The 27,546-nt window shown below is 41.3% G+C and overlaps 1 protein-coding gene across 3 annotated transcripts; it reads right to left on the bottom strand.

Moving 5' to 3' along the window:
- Window positions 1-534: 534 nt before the first annotated feature.
- On the bottom strand, window positions 535-26,256 carry kcnt1 (potassium channel, subfamily T, member 1). 3 transcript variants are annotated; one of them, XM_034602412.1, is made up of 31 exons: window positions 25,742-26,256; window positions 23,881-24,045; window positions 18,052-18,131; window positions 17,640-17,781; window positions 17,059-17,106; window positions 16,697-16,745; window positions 16,443-16,502; window positions 16,092-16,166; window positions 14,961-15,044; window positions 14,445-14,539; window positions 13,530-13,710; window positions 13,286-13,450; window positions 12,995-13,131; window positions 11,011-11,074; window positions 10,730-10,838; window positions 9,609-9,717; window positions 8,440-8,589; window positions 7,754-7,983; window positions 7,458-7,674; window positions 6,833-6,938; window positions 6,530-6,702; window positions 4,723-4,794; window positions 4,394-4,528; window positions 4,081-4,192; window positions 3,815-3,916; window positions 3,525-3,608; window positions 3,312-3,440; window positions 2,733-3,021; window positions 2,573-2,635; window positions 2,382-2,466; window positions 535-1,280 (listed from the first exon to the last, which is right to left on the bottom strand). In XM_034602412.1, the coding sequence occupies exons 1-31, from the start codon at window positions 25,909-25,911 to the stop codon at window positions 1,163-1,165; spliced, it is 3,798 nt and encodes a 1,265-aa protein (XP_034458303.1). In that variant the 5' UTR covers window positions 25,912-26,256; the 3' UTR covers window positions 535-1,162. The 3 variants fall into 3 exon arrangements, with proteins under 3 accessions (XP_034458303.1, XP_034458302.1, XP_034458304.1); XM_034602411.1 differs by having other exon boundaries at window positions 2,733-3,027; window positions 25,742-26,255; XM_034602413.1 differs by lacking the exons at window positions 23,881-24,045; window positions 25,742-26,256 and adding an exon at window positions 20,553-20,744 and having other exon boundaries at window positions 2,733-3,027.
- Window positions 26,257-27,546: the final 1,290 nt, after the last annotated feature.

Raw genomic sequence — 27,546 nt, 5'->3', positions numbered from 1 at the left:
ATGCATAAATCTCAACTAAACTAACTATAACTATTCCTTCATATTGCCATACCGAAGTTGAAGACATATATCAATTCAAAGGCTAAATTATTAGACAACTCAAACCATTTTAATTTGCTTTGTTCTTATTGTAGCACTTTAATGTGCACACGATAATAAAATGAAACTCATGTACAAATATTTTCAACATTTAAATATATACCAAGTCAAAAGTCGCAATCTAAAACTCCTGTGTACAAGATGTAGCATTTTAAAAATACAGATCTCAGCCACACAGCCACAAATCACTGAGCAGTGGTGAAAGTGGAATGAGGTTCTCTGATTACTAATATACTGTAGTACAAAATCAAATGAAACCTTTATGGCACAATACTGAATATATGTCATGGAAAACGGTTAAAGGGTTGAACTAAGCTCTTGTTGTGCAAAAACCTCATCCAACCTCAGACAGCAAACATATAAAGATACCACCATTGTTTGTAGACGCTACTACTACTATTTCTATAGTTCAGCTACAAAAGTAAGCTTCAAATAAAAGCTTTAAATGCACATTTTATTTAAGTCACATTGTGTTGAAGGTTTTTTTAATGGTAAATAGGTAAGAGTATGGTCCAGGTAAGTTTAGAATATCTGCATGTGGTTTCTGGTCATCTCAAAAAGTAAAGATGAGATGGACAATCCTCCAATTGCAACCTCTGATGCTGAGGTTCCACTTTCTCTGAGGGAGTGACAATCGAAGAGAAAAGAGAAAAGGTATAATTCTCTTGATAAATGACAGTGAAACTAATAAAGGGGTTGTCCTGTGATCTTAATTATTTTGTTTGGCCAATCAGTTTAACTTGCAGGCGACCTGACTGAAATAGTTAAATCTTTTTTGAACAAGCGCGTCCTTGACTGTCCACTGGAGCGAGCTTTCACAGAAATGACCACTCTTACATACAGTGTCTCATGAAAATGTCACAGATGACTTCAAACTGTCATCTGCCGAATAGTAGGCACTCATATAATACAGCTGTAGACTGCAGCTCTGAAACGTTATGCCACAGGTTGTCCTCCGTCAGTCTGGACCTGTGTGGACACAACCAAACCCCCCACCCACTGAACAGTGCGGGGGGGGTGGTGAGGAGGAGGAGTAAGTGTACCGGTGAAGGTCAGCGTGCTTTTAGAGCTGCGTGTCCTCTCTGGTGTCCAGGCCGGACTCGTGCATCTCCTTCAGGCTGCTGCTGTGGACGGGGGGGTCATCAGGGACGTGGGCCAGAGGGTCCGAACGAATCAGGTACCTGAGAGGGAAAAAAAAGCGGGGGGTGCAGATGGTGATGAAATGATGGGAGCACTGCACTCCACCAACCCTTCACCATTGAGGTCACACTCTCAGGCACGAGGGGCACTCTCCATCGAAGATAGGGAGCTAAACAAACAGGTGTGAACTGCACTCGCCGCTCACCATTATCTGCCGTCACCATGGCTACCGAAAGGCCCCCTGCTCACTCAATACACTGCAAAATATATGGTGGGCTGCGTTCTCTTTTTGCCGCACTAATAAATGATCACCTTATAAAGCTCTAAATTGAAGCATGAAGCAACATTATTATTTATTAGGAGTCCTGTCTCTTACCACCTTAAAGTGTCAACAAATGTGTCATTATTGTAATTATTTCATTCCCACTCCTCACAGCGTCTCTTCTGACTCTATGTAACTTTGGTGAGTGGGTAACCAACCATCTTCTGTGAGAAGTATGTAACTCACTGAACTGAATCAGGTCCAGCATATTCAGCCAAACTGTAGATCAGTTATAAAGAGAATTCATTACAAACCAGTGTTATATTACATTACATTACATTAACCCTAACCCGCTTTTATCCAAAGCGACTTACAATAAGTGCATTCAACCATGAGGGTACAAACCCAGAACAACAAGAATCAAGAAAGTACAATTTCTCCAAAAAAGCCAAACTACAAAGTGCAATAAGTAAGTGCCATTTAAGTGCTACTAAATTGTTAGTTTAAACTTTTAGTCAACATTCAGCTATAGAGAACTTTTGAAATATGAAGAATTCTGAACAGAGTTTGGTGTATTTCCTACAGCAGCAGCTCTTCTGGCTCCTGTCCAGAGACTGATACACTTAGTTTTTTTTCTTGACATGAAAACCACTGGAACACGGAGCCCAACATAATTCATCGCCAAGAGTGACTGCAGAGGGCGCTGTTGCTCAGGTTAAGTAACAGAGGAGCTGGGTGCGGACTTTCTCCGGAGTTTGCTTTTTACCCATTAACAATGCACCAGGAGTATCTCCACACATGTGTTCATAACAACACAGAAATGCTCCACAGGAGTGTATTAATTGACTTGTGAGCAATATAAAGTCAAAGTCATGCTTACACGATGTCGTTGAGCTCCAGCCTGGTGTCCGGAGAAGGGTTTATCAGGACATATGAGAGGGTGTTTTGATGATCATTCTGTTCATCTGAAAAAGAAAACATCAGTTCACTCAGCAATCGGGACCAATCCCATCTGTATGATGATGATGCGATGCCTGCTGTCTGCCATATGATCCTGACTTAGATACTGACCTTGTAAATAGCCCAGGTTGACTCTGTTCATCACGTCACTGGCTGTCAGATTAGTAAGGTCTTCTATAAGCAGCAGAATAAGTCAAACTCTCCAGCAGAAACATGAAGGTTTAGAGGATGAGCTGTTGTGTGTCTCAGTCTCAGATGTGTCTGAACTCACCATATCCGGAGGTGGGGAGGCCCAGGTGCCTCATGCGGTTGCGGACCAGCTCGGACAGCTCCTCCCTCTCGGAGCGTCGGTACAGGTTGAGGCGCTGCTGGGCGATGCGCTGGGCGTGGTCCCTGCTCGAGTCCCGGCTCACCCCCTGCCACTTGCCGCTTCTCTTACTGAGCCGCCGGGCCCACTGCATGCTCTTCTTCCTCAGCAGGGGGTGATCGGACTGGTCGTTGCTGCGAGCCTCGTCCCCCTTGTCCTTGGTGTCCTCGCAGTCGTCCACACTGACTGACACCTGAGACTGAGAAGAAGAAGAAGAAGAAGAAGAAGTTACCTCTGCAGCTTCTACAATCTCTGATGATGTGATAATATTTAATACTAATAGATCCGTACGTTTACATGAGTCTTTTTCCACCACTGACAATTATTAGCTCAAAGTACAACCTCACATAGCTGCTGCATGAGAGTCACAGTCTGGATTTATATTCTACTGTAAACCCGAGACCACAAGCCTATTTGAAATAAACAAATAAATACAAATACATTTTAGGAAGTTAACTTGAAGATTTCTCTGTGAGATCTCACCTCAGACGAAGAGAAAATGTGCGATTCTGTCCGGTAGATCCCGATGGGAATTTCGGCACTAGAGGAGCAGAGTTTCTGGAAAAGTCGGCCATAGGTGCTGATCCACAGATCCTCCTCATTCACCTTCATCTGGAACAAGAGATACGTAGATGTGCTTTTAGTTTATGCAACATGAGCATGGTACTGTTTTCTTCTTGTTATTATGTAACTCACAGCACAGAGGTACCCTGATCCTGGAGTGGTGTCCAGTCCCAGCAGCAGCCTCGCAATAAGGATCATGTAGTCCTTCACAAAAGACTGACAGGGAATCACAGAGAATAATTTACCATGAATGTACATGAATAAACCAGCGGCTGAACACTAGAGGGCACTGTTGCCTTGTGATGCCGCTCTGTCTCTGCAGGTGATCGTGTTCCTCTGCTGCCTTAAAACACCTCCATCTCTTTTATCTGCTTTTGAAAAGTCATCTGAGGCCAAATGCTCGGCCGTAGGTGTGCACCAACCTGATAGAGCAGCGTGTCCAACATGCTGATACTGAACACCCTGCCTGCAGCGAAGGGGAGTCGGAACATGAAGGCCAAGTTGGAGCCTTTATCGCGCTCTTTCTGTCGACACGCACAAAGCAAAGCAATGACCAACACCGTTCAAAGGTCTGTTGCTTTCTCTGATAGTGCAGAATGTTGCAATGAACTGGCATGAAACATAAAACATCTTTCATATTCCTCGCTTTGCCATTCAAATTCACAGCTCACACCGTCTGCCCTCTTACCTTCTCCAGCTTGGAGAGAGCCAGTGAATAGCAGTCCTTCGCTCGGAACTGCATGAATCTCATGTTGGACGGGTGAGTGAGCTCTGTGATGATGCTGAGACTGGGAAACAACCTGCAACAGGGGAAAGGAAAAAGATGAGTCAGGAGACGTGACTTACAATTCGTTACCAAACCTTCAGACTCATTTCCGCCATAGCTTTTCTTACTTATGTCCAAACATGGAGGCTCACATCTGTAGGTTTTATATCAAACTGACGGGATACAATTTAAGAGAATGTCATCAGTAATATTGTGAGGAAAACCGATGAGTTACCTGAACATCGTCTGCACATTGACGATAGTTTTGGCATCAGCCATGTAGTCCTCCTCAGCACTCATTGTACTCTCCTTATCCACAACAACCAAATTATCTGCGTAGATGATTCCACACTGCAGCAGGCTGTCGAGACTGAAACACACACACACACACACACACACACACACAAAATGAGCATAAGAGCATACGACACCAATTTACTGGGAGTGTACTGTACATCTAAAAAGAAATAAAATGTCAGAGAAAATTCAGGTTTGATTTATATGAGAGAGTAAATTATATATGATAAAATGCATGAAAAACCGAAGATTATATGACAGCCTTACTTGTCTATGGTCCCAGCCATGTAGTAAACCATAGGGAAACAGCTGATGGCCTCCAGGAAGTGATTATCTGGCCTAAAGGAAGCATATATTTATATATATATATATACATGAATGAAATGGAACCATTCTCTTTTCTATTCTCCTTTTTACATTAGGTCACAAAATACATTGTTTGGTGTTTGTATAAGATGAAATGACTATGATTGAATTGGCTGCTCACATGAGAGACATTAATTTCGTCAGTTACTTGGAGGGAACCTGAAAGATGAGTAACAAGATCATCATAAACCCTGAACATTTAGCGTTTCTTTCTTCTGCTCAGTTTTTTTCTCTTCTTGTTAGTCTTTGTCGTTCCTTCAGGCGGATGAGGCATCAGCGATCTGCTTCCATCTGGGCCCGATGATTTCCTGAGGCATCCATTGTTCGTGTCACCTTTTACTACGCAACAGCTTTCTGTCTGTCGTCCGGTTGTATTGCCAAATGGGCTGGAGTCTTGCAAATGCTCCGGGTGCTTTCCTAAACTTTTCTCCGATCTCCTAGTGTGCTGCATCATCTTTACTGACAAAGCTGCCAAGGTGGGGGAGGTCCTCGACATAGTGATGGGTGCCTCTGTTTCTGCTTAGTGTACATGATATTTTCAAATTATGGCCAACATGCGTTACCTGACGTTATTGGAAAAACAAATAACATTATGGTTAAGATATATTGTTTTGTTTGTGATATTTTGATATTCTGAATTGGGCAAATGTAAAAATCAATGAAGAGAATACATGATCTGCATCACGTCTATCTGCATCATATCAAGCAAATATTGGTCGATAAATAAAATCTCTACGTTGTTTTCTAAAATCTCCCAAATCCAGTCTAGCCACTTTCAAGTCAACAATTACGACTGTTTTCAGGCCTAGGAAACACTATACCCACTTTAACTATTTCAGTCAGGTCGCCTGCAAGTTAAACTGATTGGCCAAACAAAAGAATTAAGATCACAGGACAACCCTTTACGGCTGCTTAATGACTGTGTGTGGTTACTATGAGATGAGATAAAACAGCAGCCTAATAACCAGGGCGACCCTACGTTTGTGCAGCTCTCTAGTTAGTGTGTCTTTCGGCTGAGGGGTGAGTCCATCTGTTGCTAAGCACTCAGAGATATTTGTCGCGTTATTGCTGCCTGTCCTCCAACACTAGCCCTGACAGAACATTACTTTATGCATCTGCCTTGTCCTGCTGATTAGAGACCCAAGGCTGTCGTCGGTGCCTGAATTGCATATCAGAGTGTGTGGGTGTTTGTATTTGTGTGTGCGTATGTGCAAAAGTGGAGGGGGGGGGGGGAGCGGGCGGCATGGAGGAAGCGCTTATTGTTATGTGCGTGTTTTCTGTGAGGGTCCTGAGAGCTCGCATGTGGGGGCTGAAAAGGAACGCATCAGGGCGGTCGATGAAAGCCGGCTTGGTGTTGTCCAAAGAAATCCTTTTCTCCATCGTTTTTCTCCCCTCGTAGCGATATACTGTATAATATTCAGGTTCAAGGCACAGCGAGTTGCCATGGCGACTGTCTTGTGATACAGAGAGCACCATTTTTTCTTTTTTTTTCTTTGTTGCTTTAAACACACCGTCAGCGTGAGTGGCAGCAGTAACCTAGCATCAGGAGGGACAATGGAGTACCGCCCCCACAGCCTTGGCCTAAGTGCTCGGCTGACGTGCGCTCTTAGCGTGCTTAACATTTCCCACTGTGCGGTGTTGAAAAGACTAAATAAAGGCGAAAGAAAGGAGCAACGTGTGCGTCGTACGTGCGTTGAGATGAACTCACGGGTTGTCCAGCAGCAAGACGATGGGGTTGAGCTCTTTCCTGGGCCTGTAATAAGCTCTGAGAGGCACTATGAAGTTGTAGAGGCCGTTCCCTGCAGTCTCAGCAGACACTATGATGAGTTTGTTTTTAAAACCATACGCCTTAGCATCCTCAAAACTGTTGTGCCTGCAGCCCTGCACAAGAGGAGAGAAAAACAAATGGTACCTTCAGTTTGCTTTTATCAGGTGAAGGACAGAGAGTGTAAGGAATGATGAAGGCAATAAATAACTGGGTGACTAAGTTGGAGAGACTGCGACTGCCCACCTGGTCCAGTCGTAGGCAGCAGAACGGGGCTTTTTCAGCCAACAGATGGCACAAGGTGGGCGAGCTCCCGATGTACGGAGAGTTGGGGGGATAACCTTTCACATACCTGGCAACAAATCCAAAAAACATCAAACATGACATACACTCAGTTCAAAACTGGTCCGGTTTTCTGGTCGTAAATTCTTGTTTGCAGATTCACTAATTTACTACCTTTGCCAAGGAGTTTATGTTTTCATCTGTTTATTTGTCTGATAGTTTGCAGGATTATGCAAAAAGTACTGGATGGATTTCTACAAAACTTGTTGGAAGGACGCAGTGTGGGTCAGGAAAGATCACATACATTTTTGTGTAAATATGGATCAGGGGGTTGATCCAGGATTTTTTTGTTTTTACTTTCTTCAACAGGTGAGACAGGTCGTTTTTCTACTTTTTACGATTTGTCATAGAATAATTTGTGGATTTTGATGAAAAAAATCTAACATGTTAAGGGGACTGATATTTATGAGTGTGTGCAATTTGGTTCAGATCAAAATAAAATCTGGATCCAGTGAATTTAAATATGGTTTCCTAAGGGGACTCGCTCTGCCTCCTTGTGGATGGGTCTTTAACAAAACAGAATCCTTACTCAGCAGATGACTGGTCTTTCTCATCTGTGAAGACTGAGTCATCCTCTGACTGGTCGGCGAGGAGGTCACACGGCAGGATTGAGGAGGAGTCGGCGAGCTCCTGGACCGGAGCGATGCTGGGCCGGCGGCTCCCTGTCCCGTTTACACTGGGTGGGACCAGTTTACCAACTGAGCTGTCGGGTGGACTCGTATTCTGAAGATCCATGGCAACAGTGCCTGGAAAATATAATCACCTGAGCTTAATGAACCAGTATCTTCTCAGTTTAACCGACTTCATCACACTTTCCTCTCTCACCCATGCTGGCGATGATGCTGTGCACAGGAAGCTGCGAGGGCCCGTCGAAGATCCCCGCGGCGGGGCGGCCCTTCCTCTCCTCCTGGTTAAAGATGAAGGCTGAGTTCTCCTCCTTGGTGATGTTGATGTAGTAGCAGGTGTCTGTGGCAGCCATTATGTGGCGTGGGCCAGGGTTCAGCAAGATGCTCTTGTTCTCTTCCCTCTTTATACCAATCAGACACACGCCATACCTGGAGATCAGGTAAAAACCAGAGGGAAAATGGTGTCATTTCATTTCAAGCCAAGACTTGAGATCGTTGAGACTAAAAGGGATTGTTTAGCATTTTGGGAGTTGGCCTTTCTTGGGAAGAATGAACTTAGTTTGATAAAGACTGGAGAATCGGGAAAGCAGCTAGTGTGGCTCTGTCTATCTCCTGCAGCTCCTCGAAAGCATTGAAGTGTTACAGGAAAATAACAAGAACAAGAAACACATCTGAATCTGATATCACTCTTAGCAAGACGATATAATCAATATGTCTGATCTTCTTTGTTCTGCATTTATTTAGGTGAATGGAAATTATATCAAACTATGATGAGACAAAATAAAATTTCAGCTGCACTTGACGATCCGAGACGATACCAGGTCCAAATCCACGAATCTGAAACAGCATCTGCGAAAAGATGCTTCAGCTCACAGGTCAACTCACTTCTTGTGAGCATGAAAGGAGGCATATGTGAAGCTTTTGCCGTTATACTCTCCAAAGAACTTGCTGTCGCCCAGTCGGATGTGGTAGACCTCGTTGCCGGAACAACAGCCGTACATCCTCTGCCACTGCTCAGGAGACTGTTGTCCTTCTCTGCAGTCATTCAGAGAAAATACAAGCAAGTGCACAACAGATGAGTCAAGCTCTAAACGTGTTAGAAATGAACCACGTATGCTGATATACACGCAGCCTTTGCATGGGGAAAACATTTGGAAAATGAAAACTCTCCATCTTACTCCCCCCACGTCCCCCCAGACCCTCTGGGTCACGCTGCGTCTCCTTGGTTACCAAATGAAAGCAGATGTCTTCATCCATGTGTCAGTCAGCTTGACTCTGATGTGCCCTTTGTAATGAGTTCTGGTAATTACTGTAATTGCTGGAGCACTTTGATGGAGTTTACTGGAGAGTTGCTCAAGGAAGCAGGTACTTTATTTACATACAATAACTTACAAAGCGTATTTAACACTTTCTGGCTTCCATGTTGTAACTTATTGTGAAAGGTCGAATGACATGCTGCGTATTATCATCATCTCCGAGTCACGAGCCACTTTAAAAACTTACACATGTGATGCAAACAAACACAAATGTACATATTTGCAACATACTCCTTATACACATACGTCATAAGTACCTTTATGGTTAAAGTGTGAAATCTGAAAACCTGTAGGTCTTTGTCTAATAAAGATGCACAGGGCTTCACTTTCTGAAGAACACAGTTAGGAGCAGAGTAAGTGCTAAAGCCCATTGATTCTGTTTCTCCCAGCCTTTGACATCAGCTTTTAAAAGTCATCCATTTGCATGCTGTGAAAAATCAACTTTTCACACAGTTTTACAGGGAACACGTCCTAAAAAAATCTATGTAGCTGCCGCCTGTTCTCTCTTTTCATTTATGCACTCTTTCTGTTTACTTCCTGCTGATTTACACAATGAACTCAGACTATTTATTTTCTTGGGCTTATTCACCGCTCTGTGACAGTGTGATGGAAGCAAGCTCCGGCTCATGTGTATAAGCTGAACATGAGCAGACATCAAGCTGTGAAGACATTTCAACTTTGTGATCGCACTAAGGAGAGATCGCAAAGCCTGAGGAGGTTTTGCGCAGGATGACTGACCTTCCACGGGAGGTGTGAACGAGGAGTGTGACCAAGGTGGAGGTGGCGGGACAAACACAGTTGAGAGCCAACATGGCGTATTTGAACTCCTCCTCACAAACAACATGATCTGAAAACAGAAACAAAACAAGCTAATCAGAAGATCTATGATTTAACGCAGGTAAGATGTTTTATAAGTGAAACATTTGTAAAACTTGGAAAACACATTTATTTGTTTTCTGATCGTTAGTGTGAAGCTAGAAAGCTACGAGTCAATTTGGCTAAATTGAGATCTGAAAAGATCATCTAGACAATTTCTTTCCAAACATCAGAAATACGCCTGCCCACACAAAGTAACACATCATGTTGTGTGTTTGTGAAGTGTCGTTTGGCATATTTTCCAGCGCTGTCTCGGTTTTTTGGAGCTAGAAGTAACCTGAGTGACAGCTCAAGGACGTCCACCTACACCTGCGACCTGCACCCATTGAGCAGGCATTCAATCACATGGTATCCATGCACCAATTCATACCGTGCTTTAGGGACCATGATTTATTAAAATGAACATGATATTGAAGAAGACTTGAACATAAACTCCGTAGGAAAATGCTTACTGATGCTGTAAATCAAGTTAGAATTAGGGTGATTTTCTCACAGACTTCTTTTTGCAAACAGTGGATGTTGTCTATACAGTTTATAGTCATGTCTTGTGTCTTTAATTCTTATAGGAACACTGTGGAGGATCAAACATGATCTATTCGCAGGAATCGAATATAATATTCATAGGTATGTTTTAATTAGTTTCTTATCCCCTGAAACCAAATCAATGTATTTCCGTTAGCTTGTAGAATGAGCCCTTCATATCTACATAGGGAGCCTGTCCCCTTCCCACCGTGTTTCTACAGTAGCCCAGAATGCTCAAACCAAACACTGGCTCTAGAGAGGGCCTTTGAGCATTTGCACGTTATGTAACCTTTAGTTGCTTAATGTTCTCAGCTAGTTGCTAACTTAGTCTGTTCATTCAGACCTGTGACCATTGTTAATATTAAAATCCAGAAATATGTGCTATATTATTTTCATCCCTATTGTTTATGGAGCGAAAAAATGTGAATGCAAAATATCACCAACAGTTTAGAAAGTCTCACCTGCAAATTTAACATGGAACTTATTCTCAGGTTTGAGTATTTGGACGTACAGGGGACAGTTTGGAGCAAAGTCCTTCACGGCCCAGGCTCTCAGGATGGTCTGATGGTCCTGAGGGGAAACAGTCAAAGATCATGCTTCTTCTCTCTTGCATTTTCAAATTAACCTTTGTTTAATCAATGAGTTATTGACTTCATAACATACAGCATTAATGAGCTGAGTCTGGGTAAACAAATAGTTCAGATTTGATAAACAGTCAGAGTTCAGTGGTTGTTCTTCTTACCGCAGCCATTCGATCTACCTCGTTACGACTGCTCAGAATGAAACAAGCCTCGGCGTCGTCCATCCTGCACAGGTCGACACATAATAGAACAAAGTCAAAATACACGAAAACAGCAAATCACTCAATTATAGGGCTGCAGAAAAAATCACGACTCTCTTGCATGACCTTTGACGAGTCATAGGAAATGACAGCAACAGTCATTGTAATTCAATGAAACCTTCCATGTAGACAAACACATGAGGATCACTGTGAAAGGCACTCGTTAATGTATATGTGCTGTGACTGTGGAACTGATTTTGCATATTAGCACAGCCAGCAGAGCGTAGAATGCAAAACAAGTGTGGGAGGAATTGAAATGGTGCCAGATGCAGGATTGAAGCTTGACACACACACCCAGTAAACCTCTAATTACCTAAACCTCCAAATGCAAATGTATACCGTTAGGTTACATAACACAGTTTCATCAAAGTAATACTTATTTTGATGTATGGTGTTCCCAGCTTTTTTTCATTCTTTTGCTTTTAGTAAAATAGCTTTGACTGGACTGTTGTGTTCTTGTGATAAGCTACACTATGTCTTTGCTTTTAGGCTTATGCTTACATAAGGGTGGGATACAGATAAAAACATAAATGATTAATCGAAGCAGTAGAAATTAAAAACCTGCTGGTGTCTGGGTCCTACATTTCCCACAATGCAGCATATTTTTGTTGGAGCCCAGTCAAGGTTACTGTCTCAGACTGGGAAAAAAGGTTCCTCAGGAGGTACAGAAGAAATTATTCAACTACTTTCACTGTGTGTACTACTACCAAAGATGAGTAAAGTGACTCACATGTGTAAATTAAGTATAAGTATATAAGTAGTAATTATATAAGTAGATTTGTAGAATTTCCCACAAAGCCTCATTAATAAATGATCAAATGAATGTGTATGGATCATGTTTTCTTTCGTCAGATGTTGAAAATGGTTCTTTTAACGTCTGACTTTTAAAAAACGGGCAACGCTTGAATGAATAATCACACTGTTGTCTGAGTATGAGGCCAAACAATAGCTCCGACAAGCCTATTTACAAAGAAAGGAATGAAAGCATATCTGAGAGATACTAAGGACTGGAAGGACAATAGACATTCACATCCTACTAATAAAAGCTTCCATCAACACTGATTTCAGCAACACTTGCTCACATTTCTGCTGAACATTCAACATAGTTGTGAGCCTGTACTGCACTAAACTCAAATTGCAGCTGAGACTGAGGAGAATGTATTTGTAGGTATTCATCCTCACTGATAGAAATTTTGACCAGATTTTTGTATTGTATTAACAGTTCATCCTCAGAGGAACATGAACATCTGTACCAAAATAAATGGTAATGCATGCAAGCGTTGAGAGATTTCACCTTAGACCACAAATGTAAAGCTCACGGTGGCACAGAGGGCAAAGTCAGATATCAGCAAAAACATTAGAGTAATTCCTCTGGGAAACAGGACTGTCTTAATTCATCCTGTAGATATAAAGATATATGTCACTAGATCATTGTGACGTTTGACTTGCTGAAGTCAGTGGATCACACATGTCAGTAGGCCTCATTCACTACGGACCATGAATTTCTGTGTAAAATCCATGGCAATCCATTTAATAGTTGTTTGGATATTTTCGTCTGGATTGAAGTGGTTTGCTGGCACAGATAAAAACATGCTTGTGAGCAGGTATGGTGCCAAAGTAGAATTATTTTTATAAAATGTTTTTTTTTAAGAGACAGATGACTAAAAAATAAGTCTGGGTTAATTAAGTATTAAACTCAGCATAAACTGTAGTGCATTGTGTTGAGGTCAGGTTTCAACACTTGATGCTTACTTATAGCACCCTCATTAGGCCAATCAGTGTAATGTTTCAATACCACAACACAGTTTTTCAAATACATTGTCGTAGGAGCAAAAAGTCATTCATCTCCAGATTCAGAGTTTTTTTTTACGTTGCTGCTACGTACTTGGCTCTCAGCAGATCCTGGTCTTTGAGAACGGATCCTTGCAGGTAGATGACTCTTTGGGACCACAGAGGGATCTGCAGAACTCTCCGCACCTGGAGATCCATCTCACTTGGGCACAGGATCACCACGTAGTAATCCTTTAAGATGACGCAACAATTACATCAGTATAAACTGTGGTGTACATGAAGAACCATGTGAAAGATGTTAATGTCAAAAAATCTGTCTACAAATTCCGTAAATGCATGCATGTATGTGTCGGTCATAACATAGTGTAACTGTGTATCTCTCTACCTGCAGTCTTGGGTGGGCATAGAACTCATTGAGAAAATCCATGAGCAGGTCTATTTTGAGCGCGCTGACGCACAGTACGACATGCTTCTCTGTCTGCGCCCTGTGGCGGCTGTAATTCCCTCCAGACTTCTGTCTCTCCATCCACAGGTAGATCAGCTCCTCGAACTGACACACAACATCATGAGCCAAACCAAATAAATAACAAATGAGAAGTCATCTGAAGTTATTTCGGCGTCTTCCATACCTGAAGAGGCAGCACCACCAGCGCCACACAGATCATGATGACCACCAGCAGCTGGGAGGGCCATATGCGGGGGGTGACGTCTCCGAAGCCCACGGTGGAGAAGGTGACGATGCAGAAGTAGAAGGCGTTGAAGAGGGAGAGGTTCTTGCCCGCTCGCTCCAGGTGCTGGATTCCACAAGTGCTGTGCAATTTACATACAGAACACAAACAAAGTAACTGAATATATCAACACCATTTTTAAAACGTTTAAATAATTCAAATAAATCTACAAATTACGGAGAAATGAATGAGAGAAGATTACTGGAGAACATAATAGATCGTCAGCAATGGCTTGCAGCAATTATTTGTACCTTCCCCGAAATACAAAAAGTCTTCAACCATGAACCACAGACAATTTGATCAGACATACAGCTGCACTGCCATTACATGTGCATACTGCATATGGTTAATAGTTCATTTTACAGGGTCATTATTCAAAAATAATTTCCTTAGAAGTTTTTGAAAGTGTCCTGGAATGTACTTTGGTGATAATTGCAGTAAAAAGAGTTTTAAGACTGATTCAGTTCAATTTGTTCTGTTCAAGATTTTATTGATTCACTGAGAAATTTTCTAAATTTTCCATGTTTGGAGATCTGTGTCCTGCACATTCAGTCCCTGGCCAGTTAGAAAACTAACAGCATCTCCTCAACTCTTTAGTAACGCAGCTCTGCAGCTTATAAAGCTTAAAAATGTTTACTTTTGTTTGAGACTATCAGACAGACAAAAAATATTAGATACATCTGATATAACTTCATACAAGGCAACAGACAACTAAAGGGTTGAACTGAATAATTAAAAATTTCAGGAATGTTATTGTGATAATACAAGTGGGAAGATTAAAGATGTCTTTCACACTCATGGAAGAGGCAGCCTCACCCAGTGAAGACCAGGCAGAGCAAGGTGCAGATGAGAATAAGGACCTGGTTGAACATGGCTGAGTTGGTCCTCTGGATGGCTCTGTGCACATCATTCTGCAAACAAAATACTTCATCAACTCAATATGCATATTAAATACAAACATTTAACATGGATCTACCGAATGTTTCTTTCAGTTATTACCGCCAGGAATCATTCACATCATTAACTTTGCTGTTTATTACAGATGCTTCTTCTGAGACGCACCTTGCTGCAGAATAACAGCATGGAACACAGAACATGATGGATTACAGAGAGGGATAATAATCCTTCAGTGGAAGGGTGCACACAATCAGAGCACAGCCAGTGCAGCAGCAACTCTGTTGTCAATAGCAGCAGGAAATGAGAGAGGACCTGACTAAATTGGCTGAACTGGCAGTGTGACTGGAAGCTTCTCGCCTTAACTAAGTCATTAAGACACTGATTAAAAAGAGGTCATTAGCAGGAACCATTAAGACGATAATGGTTTTAACTCACAATCATGTTCTCCAGAGCACATTTGGCGAGCCAGCAGTTGAGGAACACGGGGATGAAGATGTTCCGTATGGAGGGCCAGAAGATCTGAGGAGAGAGGGAAACACATCAAGTCACGGATTTTCACACCTTCCTCGACGACGTCAGTCACATATTCACAGACACTTCTCCACAAATCTGGAAAATACTGTATACATGCTGAAAGATGCTCGGGCTATTCAACATTTTAACACACAAAAATAACTGTAGCGCTGCAGCTTGTTGCTACTATTCATTTTTATACATATCTGTTTCCAGAAAGAACTGGTCTGCCTTTCAGTACTTTTTACCTCCACCAAAGAGATTATGTGTTCACCCCTGTCCGTTTTTTGGGTTTGTTGTTTGTGAGCAAGATTAAACAAAAACAACTGAACACATTTTCACGAAACTTGGTGGAAGGATGAGGTGTGGGTCAGGGAAGAACCCATTAAATGTTGGTGTGAATACACTTTAGGGGGGAATCCAGAATTTAGTTTTCACTTTCTTTAACATTATGAAATATTCCGTGTTCCCAGAGAATAATGATTTGATTGATTTGATAAAATAAATCAGGCAGTACAGTAGTAACACTAAAACACATTTTCCAGATAGGAAGGACAATGAGTGTTTCAGAGAATGTAAATAAAGATGGACGATGTGATGGCTCCCCAAAAGTGGAGTCAAAGCGTCTTGATCGCCACCTGGTGGCTGACTGTGGTAGAGGTCATAGACCCCGCCTCCTCTATGTTAACAGATGAGACATGAACAAGGCAAAAAGTCCAAATCTATTTTCTCAAAATTTGTAGGTAGTTCCTTTCACACAGATTTTTTTTTTAATGTTAATTTTCCTGGTAAGTTTGGTTTTAATTAGTTAATTGATGTTAGAAAAACCGGGTGAAACATCATGATTGACAGCTGAGACTGACTCCTGATTGGTCCGGAGAGTGTATCTGCAGGACCTTGAAACCATTGCTGCACAGACACCAGCTCCAAATGTTTAAGATGGTTCGTATCCAGGGTCTTTGCCCTCATTTCTGGATAGTGTGAGGAAGTGGAGATGCGTCGTCCATCTTTATTTAAAGTCTGTTATTTGAGTGTCTCAATAAAGAGTCTTACTGTAATGATGAAGGGGACTGTGTTGATCATCTCCAGAAGAAAGGACACCTGGAATGTCTGCTCCCAAATGTTTCCCTGAAATCAGAAACGGGTTACTCAGTAAGCACAGGACAGACAGACAGTGAGTCACTGCAGAGATCTTCATTGTCATCTGTCACTTTCTAAAAGTACTTAATACTTCACCTCCACTAGATCCTGTAATTACTACAGTCTACAGTCTGTCCTTAATGTAGCCTTGACAAATGACTTGGGATAATTACACCACTTATGGATTGTCAATCTCACACACTTTCGAGGACTAATTATACAGAGTGTATTAATCATGCTATTGTGTGTGTGTGTGTGTGTTACCTTGTAGCTCAGATACATTAGTAACATAGTCTCCAGGAAACTTATGATGGCCACAATCACCTGCACAAACCCAAACAGCGATTAATAAATAATCTCACAAAGCAAGTTTTCAGAAACAATTTAATGCGAATGAAACTCACTGTTTTTATATTATTTGAACAAGTAAAGCATCTGAGTTGGACTTGGAACAATTGAACACTTTAGTTAAAATACTGAATTCATACTTTCCCTGTTTAAACTCTGTTGGGACTCACTTGAATGGCCCAGACAGGAACCTTTCTGTCCACCCAGAAGATCAGCTCCCTGTCAGACACAGTGGAGAACAGCAACACTCTAATTAACAGTCAACAATCGATATTGTCAACATCAATATGCATTTTTATCTATTTTTATAGATTCATTTAAAGATAAATAGGCCGACGAGTCAAAATAGGACATTCAGATCACCAAGATGCCAGTTATCATACACTTTGTTGGCTATTAATAAATATTGAGCATTGATCTCATAATGGAAACACTTTATTGCATTTAAAGTTTAGTAATAAAACAAGGAGCTAAGAGATCAAACAGAATAATGATTATACTAGAGGCAACATAATAAAGGTCTGTTGATTACCAGTTAATCTCTCTGTCCTGCACGGATCCATTCCACTGGCAGTCAATGCTGCAGGGTAGTGATGAAGACGAGGAGAAGAGAACATTTTATTACCAACTAATGAACATATGTGGTGAAGTTTTCTGCACAGATGCTCTTCAGTGTTCCTCTTTCAGATTCAGCCCAATGAATCCACCAGTATTACTTCTTCTTGCTCACCAGTCCCTAGTGTTGGACCGGTCAAATCATGCGTTTATTTAAAGATGTTTTGGTTGCTAGAGGTTAGATAGAAAATACATTTGATCAGCCCAGTTTTTTGGGCTGATCCAAACATATAAGACTCCCTGCAGTCAACTAGTAGAAAAATAAACAAGCCAGCAGAACAATGAATAACTCAAAGGAGCTGATTGGCCCTGACATGCATCTGACTGAACATCACCTTTCAGAAAACCATTAAGGAAAGATGATAGCATTTAATATACAGCCCCCTCTAGCTGTGTGCTTTAAATCATCTATCTGCACTTGTTTTCAATGTTTTGTGTCTTCTTTTATCAGTTCCTCTGTTGATTTGATGATCAGTTCTCCTCTCTGTGTAAACAAACCATTTGATGTTGCCATTGGGAGCGTTCTGCTGACCCGCGCCGTGGCTGGCGCCCTGAACGGGGTTGTCCGTGACCACTCTGATGATGTACAGCAGACAGGTGAGCAGCTTCAGGGAGAAGTTGAACACTCGGATCCTGAGGCCTGACATGGAGAGAGGGACACATTTTTGTCTTTAATATTTCTCCCTTTTCAAAAATAGGATGAAACAAGACAAAGACCTACAGTTAAGACGAAACACAATGAAGAAACAACAATAACGAATAAAGACAGTGGTCACAACCTGAATTTCATACACGTCCTGTAATAAAACATCTAAAACCAAAACTCTTGCCAAACGGTGGTCTGTGGTCATTTCAATTTTGCAACTGCTAAATTGAGGGACTTGAGAATTTGTCCTGCACATCCACTTACTCGATCTTTGGTTTTTGATGAAGAAAAGCTTCAGCTGCTCCTTGAAGGTGTTTTCATTCACGTAAAACTCGACCTGCACCCTGACAGAGAAGAGAAGAAGGGGAACACACAGGGATCAGCAGCACAAAAAGAAAAAGCCACACAGACGTATTTTTCAAGAGGCAGTTTATAAAGTATCACCTTTTACACAGCATGAATATTCATAATGCTGTTCTTCTAATCATGTGCCTGAGGAGAGTAATTATCCGTCTCTGACTCAGTTCCCAATTACAAGACAGGGTTACTGTGGGATACGCAGTTTAAACCACAGCAGCCCGAAAAAGCATCTGTTCCCAGAATTAATATGAAGAGATAAAATTATAAATACATAATTATTATTTAATATGACTTTCAAGCTTAACTTTTTATTTTAAAGTTACTTATAAAATAAATAAAATAAACTAATAAATGAAACTAATATATTTTTTTATTTTTATTTCATAATATCAGTTTCAAGATCTAATCAACTTCATTCATCATTCATCATTCATCATTATTATAAATAATAATCATTACTATATTTTGTATTACTTTATCTTTTTTTATTTAGATTTTTTATTTAGTATTATTACTTAAAGATATTAATACATAGACTATATTGAAAATGATATTCATATTTACACGTTCTGTTTCCATGCAATAGGAATAAAATGCAAAACAAGGGAACACAAACTTTTCTATTTGGGTTCAGTCTGCCAGTAAAATGACAAATGTACATCATGCCTTTCTCATGATGTACATGTTGATTTGCTATGGCTCCAGCAAAACACACAACCAACAGGATTTTAGTGAGCAGTCGGGAACAACTGTCTTGCATTCACATGAAGATAAAAGAAGATTAACTGCAAAACAATGGAGCAGAGCACATGAGGAGAGAAAGAGAATAAACACAGCTCTTACAGTAGGAGCTCTGCAACAGAGGAACAATATTTACACTATCGGTGTGTGAGTCCCTCAGAGGAGAGTGCAAGAGAGAGGAGAAGAATTTGAGGAAGGTGGGAAGCTTGTGAGGATTGTGCTCCGGCTCCTGCTGCAGAAGTCCAGAGCTCGGGCTCATCGGAAGAGGCAGTGTGGGATGCAGGATGCGCTGACTTCTTTCGGTGTAACAGCTATTTCATGTGTGCACCGAGGTAATAAAAGGAGAAAGCCCTTCAGAGATGAAGCAGAGAACACGAGAACGAGACAGCCGCAGGGCAGAGATGAGCTTTGGCGGTAAAGACTCTTCAACTGAGAACTGGCTGTAACATTTGAGAGTTTGTTTTTTGTCTGTAGGACTATCTGTCTGACCCCCTCCACCCCCCCCCCCCCCCACACACACACACACACACACACACACACACACACACACACACACAATGGCTCAACTAATGACCGTTAATCAGCTCTTGTTGTGCACACGATTACTCCGTGAAGTGCTGTGACATTAGTCATACAGCAGTGTCACACCAGAGTTTCAGGCTTTAAGAGTCGCAGCTCTGGAAGTAATTAGATCTTCTATGATGACTAATTGTAATTCAGCGAGTTCTGCAAGTGACTGTGTCGAAGCTTCAAACCATGGAACAGGCCTGATCACCTGCAGGCTTGAGAAGATACTCAGTCAGGTGTTAAGAGCTGTGGCCCATAAAGGCAATGGACTCACTTCAGGTTCTTGAAGATGTTTCACCGCTTGCAGTCAACATTTCTCATCATCCTCTGATTTAGAACAGATGATTAATTAAGATAAAAATAAAATCCAACCATTAGCCCCAGCTATCAAACACCATGCAGGCTACTAGAGCTGAAACAATTATTCCCCAATCAGCATAATAGTTTTTTTATTTAATAAATTTTTAATCAAAAACTCAAAAGAATCCACTGGTTGTAGCGTTGCAACAAATTTCATTTGACAGTAAACCTGATCTGGTTTTGTTTTTTAAGATTTTTAAAAAGGCAAGTTAATTGATAATGAAAATATAATTAGTTAAAGGCATACTACAATAATAATACTTATAATACTAAATAATAATAATAATAATAATAATAATAATAATCAATTAATAGACCAAATGTTGACTTAAAAAATCTATTTGATATGGTGTTTTGATTTGAAAATCGATTTCACCCCCCTTTTCTGACACTTGAACTGACAAGTTGATAAAATAAACAAAAATGAAATAATAAAAGTAATACATTTAAGCGATAAAATATTAAATACAATTTTTTTATGAGAAAATAATTAGTCCAAATCACAGTGACATAATTACAGCCTACTTGCAGCCCTATTACGATTAAATGTATAAATATGACTTTCCCATAAATAAATACACACGCGGTTATTCCTGCGGACCTCAGCAGTTTTGGGGGGCGCACTTCTTAAACTGTTCTTTTCATCCAACTTCCCCTCATGTCGCCTCGCTCTCAGCGCGTCGAGCTCACTTATCATGAGAAACACTTGTTATGTCTCAGGCTCCATGTGCCCCTACCTCTGCCCGGCATCACTACCGAGAGCCTCCGACCTCCACGCGCCCACGGACGGGTTGGCCCAGGTCGGGATGACGGTCCTCGGGTCCATTGCGCACGCAGGGACACCTGTGGCTGCGTCGTGCGCCCGGTTACTTCCTACAGGAGACTATAGAGGCTCGTTGACCAGCGCACCTCCCCGCATGCACGCAGCTCTAAAATAACACAGCTCTAACTGAGTTTGTAGGGTGATCAATTGATTTTGTGCTTTGGAGGGAAATCTGATTGGAGAAAAATAATATAAAAATTATCAATCAGAGACACAAAATATGGTTGGATCAATAATTTATTTGGAATAAGAAAAACAGTGCCTACTAGAATATTTATGTATATATATTTGAGAAATGTATAGGCATCAATCTCTCTCTCTCTCTCTCTCTCTCGTGCGCGGGCCTGTTGCCACAGCAACGTTGCTATGACAGGAATAACCCGAAGTGATGCTGCAGCAGCGCGCGCCTCTCCAGCAGCACTGCAGCTCCTCACAAAGCTGTAAACATTCACTGTGACATATTACTGGAGGGACGATCACATGAATCAGATAAACACTGACTGTCCTCTGTTTTTTATCCATGTGGCTTCATCTTGTATCTGATGTGCATTAACACTTCCACAACCGCCAGGACATACAGCACCTGCTCTGCTGATGTGGAGGTTTTGGCATCATGAGTGACAGAGCGACAGAAACTGAGCGACAGTTTTTTAAGTGGAAAATGCAGACAAAAAGAAAAGTCAAGAACAATGTAGGAGGCGCCGCTCTGTTTCCGACTCCCTCCTTTCCCTCCCACCTCTTTGTCGTCTCTAAATTTGAAGAGTCTGAAGTGGTAATTTATAGATGACCTCCTCCATGAGTCACTGCGGTTGAAAAATACCGGAAAGAGGCAATTCCACTTGAAGCCCCTTCGCCCACACTGGTGCAGCCACTTAGTGTGGCTTTCCCAGTTGCATGTGAAGACCCTTATATACCATAACTCCTGCCTATGTGACATTTTCATTTATGCATTTATATACTGCAAAGTTTAGCTCCCAAAGACTCAACTTAAACTTGGTGAAGGGAAGCAATATGCGTCAGGGAACAACTCATTCAAATTTGGTGCACACCCAAGGATTTTTTTTTTTTTACTTTCTTTAATCAGAATCAGAAATACTCTATTTACACCTGGGGGAAATTGGGTTTTGTTACAGTTGTTTGAGCTCCAAGAACAAATATATTTACAGACTAAGACCATAACAATAACTATTCAATTTAAATAATTGTTTAAAATTACGAGTCAAACATTTAGCAAAATGTTTGCTGTTTTGCTAGAGAATAATTCATGGATCTTGATGAACTGGAATGTGCTCTACAACTGCCATTCCAGTTTGAAAATGGAAATAATGTTAGACGGGAAACTGCTGAGAAAATATAGGAATTCAGGCAAAAGAATCAAAAAAAGACCGCGAAAGGAAGACCTCCGCACACAGGATGAAATTGAGGTTAATATTTTGTTGATATTGTGCTTCGATGCATTTGTGTGCTTCTTCTGCTTCTGAGAAAGGAACCTTTGAGTGATAGATGAGCTCTGGGCAGATGTGAGCAGTGACATTTGGGAGTTCATCGACTGCTGCTGAACACAAGCCTGGAGACCAAGCACTGAAAATGTAAACCTGAGGCATGAGTCGCCTCCGCTGGATTATCTGCAGCGGACAGAAGATGAGTCCTTTTGTAGTGAAAATAACAGAGAAATGGTCACGATTGTGTGAATAGGAGATGAAATTGTAGGCAGGTAGAAAACAGTGGCTGTTGCAAGGACAACTGGGTAAAGGTCACCTTTGACTGAAAGAGGCGAGGCAAAGCTTTTTGTTTCTCCTCGTCAAATATTAGCACTGCAGTCTCAAAGGAACGCTGCTGCTGTAACAACATCTACCATTACGTTAGATCATCCTAGGTCCTGACGTCCATTTGGTATAATCCACAATTACTGTCTTGAATAAATATCTTTAGAAAACTCAAATGAGTGTAGAACTAACTGCTGCAAAATTGTTGAACTCTCTGCATAACTCGAGCATTCACAGAAAAAGGGACACGTGATTTTCTGTTTCAAGTTATTTTTGACTCTTCATTTTCGACTTTAGAAGCAGAAACTTTCTAGTTCCCTGCTGTGGCAAAGTTTTGAATCCTATGGTAAAAAAAAATGATGCAGATCCCAAAAAAACAAAAGACAGCCACTGATCTCATCTTATATCAAGTTCAGAGAAGGGAATCAAGAGGAAAAGAGGTTGAAGAATGTTCAGAGTCAAGCTTCACACAGTCAGACACACACTCAGCCTACTTCACTTCCCCTCCAACTCAGTGCTTCACGAACCACATTGTTTTCAGCACCATGGACAGCAGCACTCCAAATGCTGCCATGTGTCTGGCTTCATTTCCTCTTTTACCACTTCCACTAGAACCCTGCACTCAAACCACACTTTGTGCATGTTGAAGGTTTAGACAAGTTAAACGCTCCGTGCAGTTACTCTGGTGTAACAACTATAAACACTGACACAACGGTGGGTCAAAGTAAGTCGCTGTAGAAAACAAGTCTGACAATCAGCCCTCTCCATGGGTGAAAGCAACATGAGACAAACCTGAATTGTTCTTTTCCCTGATAAAGCAAATCAAGTCAAATGTCATCAGAAAAAGCAAAAGTTGCTGCTACTTGAATAACACAGGATGTATAAAGAGTACAAAGAGGTTTGGTTGACAAAATGTAATTTTTTTATTTTCAATCTGCCAAGAAGTCATGTTTTCACCCCTGTCCTTTTGTTTGTGAGCAATATCGCAAACTGAAAGGATTTCCTCAAAACTTGGTGGATGGTATGGGTCAGGGAAAAACCCAGCAAATCCAGGCACATTTAGGGAACTAATACTTCATTGAATTTGTGTACACAAGTGTACACTTTTCCAAGTGCCATTGTAGTTACCGCCAAGTTTTTGTCTCAGCTTACAGCCTCACAATGGAAGAAGTGAACTTTTGGCATATTTATGTTAAAATTACTTTTACTTTAATCAAGTATTAAAACAGTTGCTGATTAATTATCTGTCAGTTGACTAATAAAGGAATTCCCACGCAGGGGATTTAAGCCCAGGGGATTTTTCTGCAATTCCCTGGAGGGATCTGGAAACATTAAAAAAAACACCCACTCACTTTTAATACCTGAACTTTCAAAACAACTTTTTATGAGTTTATGCAATGTTTCTGTCTCTGAACATGTCAAACAGCACTGTTTAACCTGCTTACTGTTTCCCATCACATCCACACTGCTGCCTACCTGTCATCGTTCTGGAAGCTCTGGTCCCCGAGCAGCAGGTCCCGGAAGCGGAAGCGCAGCGGCAGTGGCAGCACCTCGCTCTCCAGCTGCTCCATCTTGAGGGTGGAAATGTCTAAGATAACCTCGTTGCTTTTGCTGTTGGTCTGGAGTGGCGCTGGAGCAGAGCTGGAGGAAGTAGAGGAGCAGAGGGGAAGTGAAAGGGAGAAAAAGAGAAGGAGCGGCAAAGCTGAAGGGAGTTGGAAGAACAGGCAACAGTGAAAAGGAAAAAGGCACACAGGGAAAAGGAGAGGAAGCAGAGAAAGGAAACATTGGATGAGAAATACAAGTGGTCGACTGATACATCAGACAGACAAATAGGAAAGAAATAAAGACATTAAGAATTTTAGCCCAATTCAGAAAATCCTTGGCTCTGAGTTTTGGAGACAGGCCTGGTTATGAACCTCTTAACCAGTCTGCAGCTTGTTCTGTAAAAATGAGACGTTCTTAAGTATTTCAAGTTTTTGCTACTTTATATTTCTATTCCACTACATTTCTTTTTCTCCTTATGATATTTTTGGACATCAAGCCTTTTCTTGAGGTGTCACAGAGTTTAGAGAGCAGAGAAGACATGCAGCAAAGGGTCGGAGCCCAACACAAGCCTCCCGCACAACCAGTGCAGGAGGCTTGTGTTGAGCTGTTGGGCGCCCACTACATTTCATAGGGAAATATTCACTGCATTTATTTAAAAGATCTAGTCAGCAGTTACTTTTTATATTAAGATATTACACAAAAAATAAGTTAAGGTGATTACAATGCATTATTAAATATCTGAAAAGTAGTTATTCTGTGCAGTTATGACTTCAAGCCCCCCCCCCCCCCCCACAATCTCTCCATCCCTCCCTCTTATCCTCCCTCCATCTCACCACCTCACCCTGTCTGTGTTTGCCCATAATCCTGTATTAGGCTTGTCAAACTTATTGCATAATAGATGAAGGGTTTGTTTCCCATGTGGTTTGCAGCCAAATCCATCTAACTTAGACAAATCAAAACAAAACAAAACAAAGCCCAGCGGCAAAGAGAACCACTTATGAGTGTTTGTAGAGCTCCTGTGGACGCAGGCACGCACGCACACACAGTTGAGTCTATATGACTTCAGAGGACATTACATTGACTGATTTCGTGGAGACTTACTCTTACCTGAACCATAATTACTTGCCTAACCTTAATTTTACTTATCCTAAACATAAACCTAAACCTAAACCATATGTTAACATTTCCATTGAAAAGTAACACAAATGTTGCAAAGAACACACACAGGACCAATTATTGAAGATGTTTACTCTCCATTATTAACATTACAACCATGTTAGTATTAGATCATATCAGGGCTGTAATAGTGACAACTGAGACACAGAGCAAGCACACAACAGCTGAACACACAACGATGGTGACAGGGGGAGCATGCAGTGTATATACACAGTGTGTGTGTGTGTGTGTGTGTGTGTGTGTGTGTGTATATATATATATATATATATATATATATATATATATATATATATATATATATATATATATATATAGTGGATGGAGCTCTGGATAAATATAATAAAGGTAAACATAATAAAAACTAACGATAAGAAGGTTATGATGACAGGCTGCAGAATATAATAAACATTAAAATGACATGATGAGGATTTGTCTCTTCTCTCAGGTTTTTATTCATCAGATGCCTCAGCTGGACACAACTTTGAGAGATGCAAGGTGCGAAAACCAAAAACCCAAACTTACTCATCATCATCATCCTCATCATCATCATTATATCTCCACAAACGAAGTTTTGCCTCCAGAGTTGTTCCTCTGTGTGTGTGTGTGCTGCTCTTACCGTGGCTTGTGCTCGTTCACGGTCCCATCGTCGTTCACAAATGACTGGTTCACGTAACACTCGCTGCACATGTTGCCCAGAGATGCTGCGCTGCCGTCGGAATGCTGCGGAGCGGCGGTGGTCGGCGTTGAGTCCCCCTTGACGAAGTCGCCTTCCTGGGTTAATTGCATCGGAGGCTGGGCTGGCAAACCAGGAGAGGTGACCCGGAGAGAGAGAAGCTTTTTGGTTTTTGTTTGTTTTGTTTATTTCCCTCCTCCTCCTCCTTCTCCTCTTCCTCCTGCTCCTCCCCTCTCACCTCCCCAGGTGCATGTTGGAAGTGTGCAGGAGTTTGTGTCAACCCGACGCAGATGAACGACTAAAGTGACAAGACAAACTGCTCAACTCTTCAGATAAGACTAAGTGCAACCATGAGGCAGTGAGGTGTGAGATCCAGCTGACAGAGATGCGGAGCTCAGGTCTGCAGCAGCAGCAGCAGCAGCAGCAGCAGCAGGGAGGTGATGACAGCTTTCCTTCCTGAGGTGGTGGGTACACCTAATGACATAACTGAGGAATTATCACCCAACTCCTGCTGGAGGGATGAAGATTAGCACCATCTGTTGGAGGATCTCAGTCTCAGTCAGTTTTCCACTGTGGAAATATTTAATTTAGATGTGAATGTTCACATTTAAACTAAGACATTTAGCCTAATCTGCAGAATTGAACCATATGATGAAAAAACACTAGGATAACAAAGCTAGAAAATGGTTACAGGCCTGTTGTGTGACCATATTTTAAAGGAAATACAAACAATTTCTAAAGTTGGGGAAATTATTTGATGGAACTAATAAATATAGCTACTTATTGGCATCTATAATAAAACAAGAAGACCCTACTACACTCTGCTTTTCTGTATTGTATCCTATAAGCCTATGGATGTACATGTTAAAGGTTCAGTGTGTAGAATTTAGTGACATCTAGTGGTGAAGTTGCATGTTGCAGATGAATACATATATTTTTCTCCAAAGCCCAAAGAGGACTTGCTCACCAAAGTCAATAAGGTATCACATTTTATTCAGTTTAAATTCTCAAATCAATATGAGAAACACGCACAGACATTTTGGTTTTGTCTTCTCCAGTGTGTAATAATTCTCAGGTTCAAAGGTTGGATCCTTTTAACTTTTGACTAACAATACGTGTTAATCACCATATACCTGGATGAAAAAAGTGACCACTAACTAAACTAACAAAACCACATGATGAATAGATATATGTGGTTCAACTCAATGAAAATACCAGGGTAACATCCATATGTCATTCTTGTATAACACAAAACTTGGCTGAAGACAATGTTCTACAAGTTTTTAGAGGAAAGGAGGGGTTAGATTCCTCATTGAAATTATTAGGAGATGCAATCCAGAAGGGTATTGTTCGGAAGCAGATTGCATTTACTTGAGAAAGAAGAATCCTGCTGTTTATGTGGATTAAATCGTCCCTCAAAATCCCATGAGAAGTTCTCATTCAGCCAACTTTGAGAGCATTGAAGCAAACGTGTCCCGCTTGAGTATTTAGTGCAAGCATGGATATGTGCGGATATTGCTGGCATTGTAATGAGTCCAGTCTGTTGACTCAGAGTGTCTGACGCTCAGAGGAAGGAGTTGTATAGTTGGATGGCCACAGGCTGGAATGACTTCCTGTGGCGCTCTGTGGTGCATTTTCAAGTTAAATTGATCTGTTTTCACAACAGTGTCGCAGGAAGCAGAACTTTTAGGAAAGAAAACTAATTATATAAAGATCAGTATGTTTGTTGATTTGTTTGTCCAAGGAAA

The sequence above is a fragment of the Hippoglossus hippoglossus genome, chromosome 12 (genome assembly GCF_009819705.1).
Source record: "Hippoglossus hippoglossus isolate fHipHip1 chromosome 12, fHipHip1.pri, whole genome shotgun sequence".
NCBI lineage: Eukaryota > Metazoa > Chordata > Actinopteri > Pleuronectiformes > Pleuronectidae > Hippoglossus > Hippoglossus hippoglossus.
This window is presented reverse-complemented; position numbering and strand designations above follow the sequence as displayed.

Excerpts from the sequence above, each read along its gene's own strand:
- kcnt1 (XM_034602411.1), bottom strand. The coding sequence starts at position 25,911 with ATGCAATTAACCCAGGAAGGCGACTTCGTCAAGGGGGACTCAACGCCG. Across the intron at positions 7,984-8,439 it reads TCCTTTCATGCTCACAAGAA|GTATGGCGTGTGTCTGATTG; the intron begins GTGAGTTGACCT and ends CCTGATCTCCAG. Across the intron at positions 2,636-2,732 it reads CCTCCCCACCTCCGGATATG|AAGACCTTACTAATCTGACA; the intron begins GTGAGTTCAGAC and ends TGCTGCTTATAG.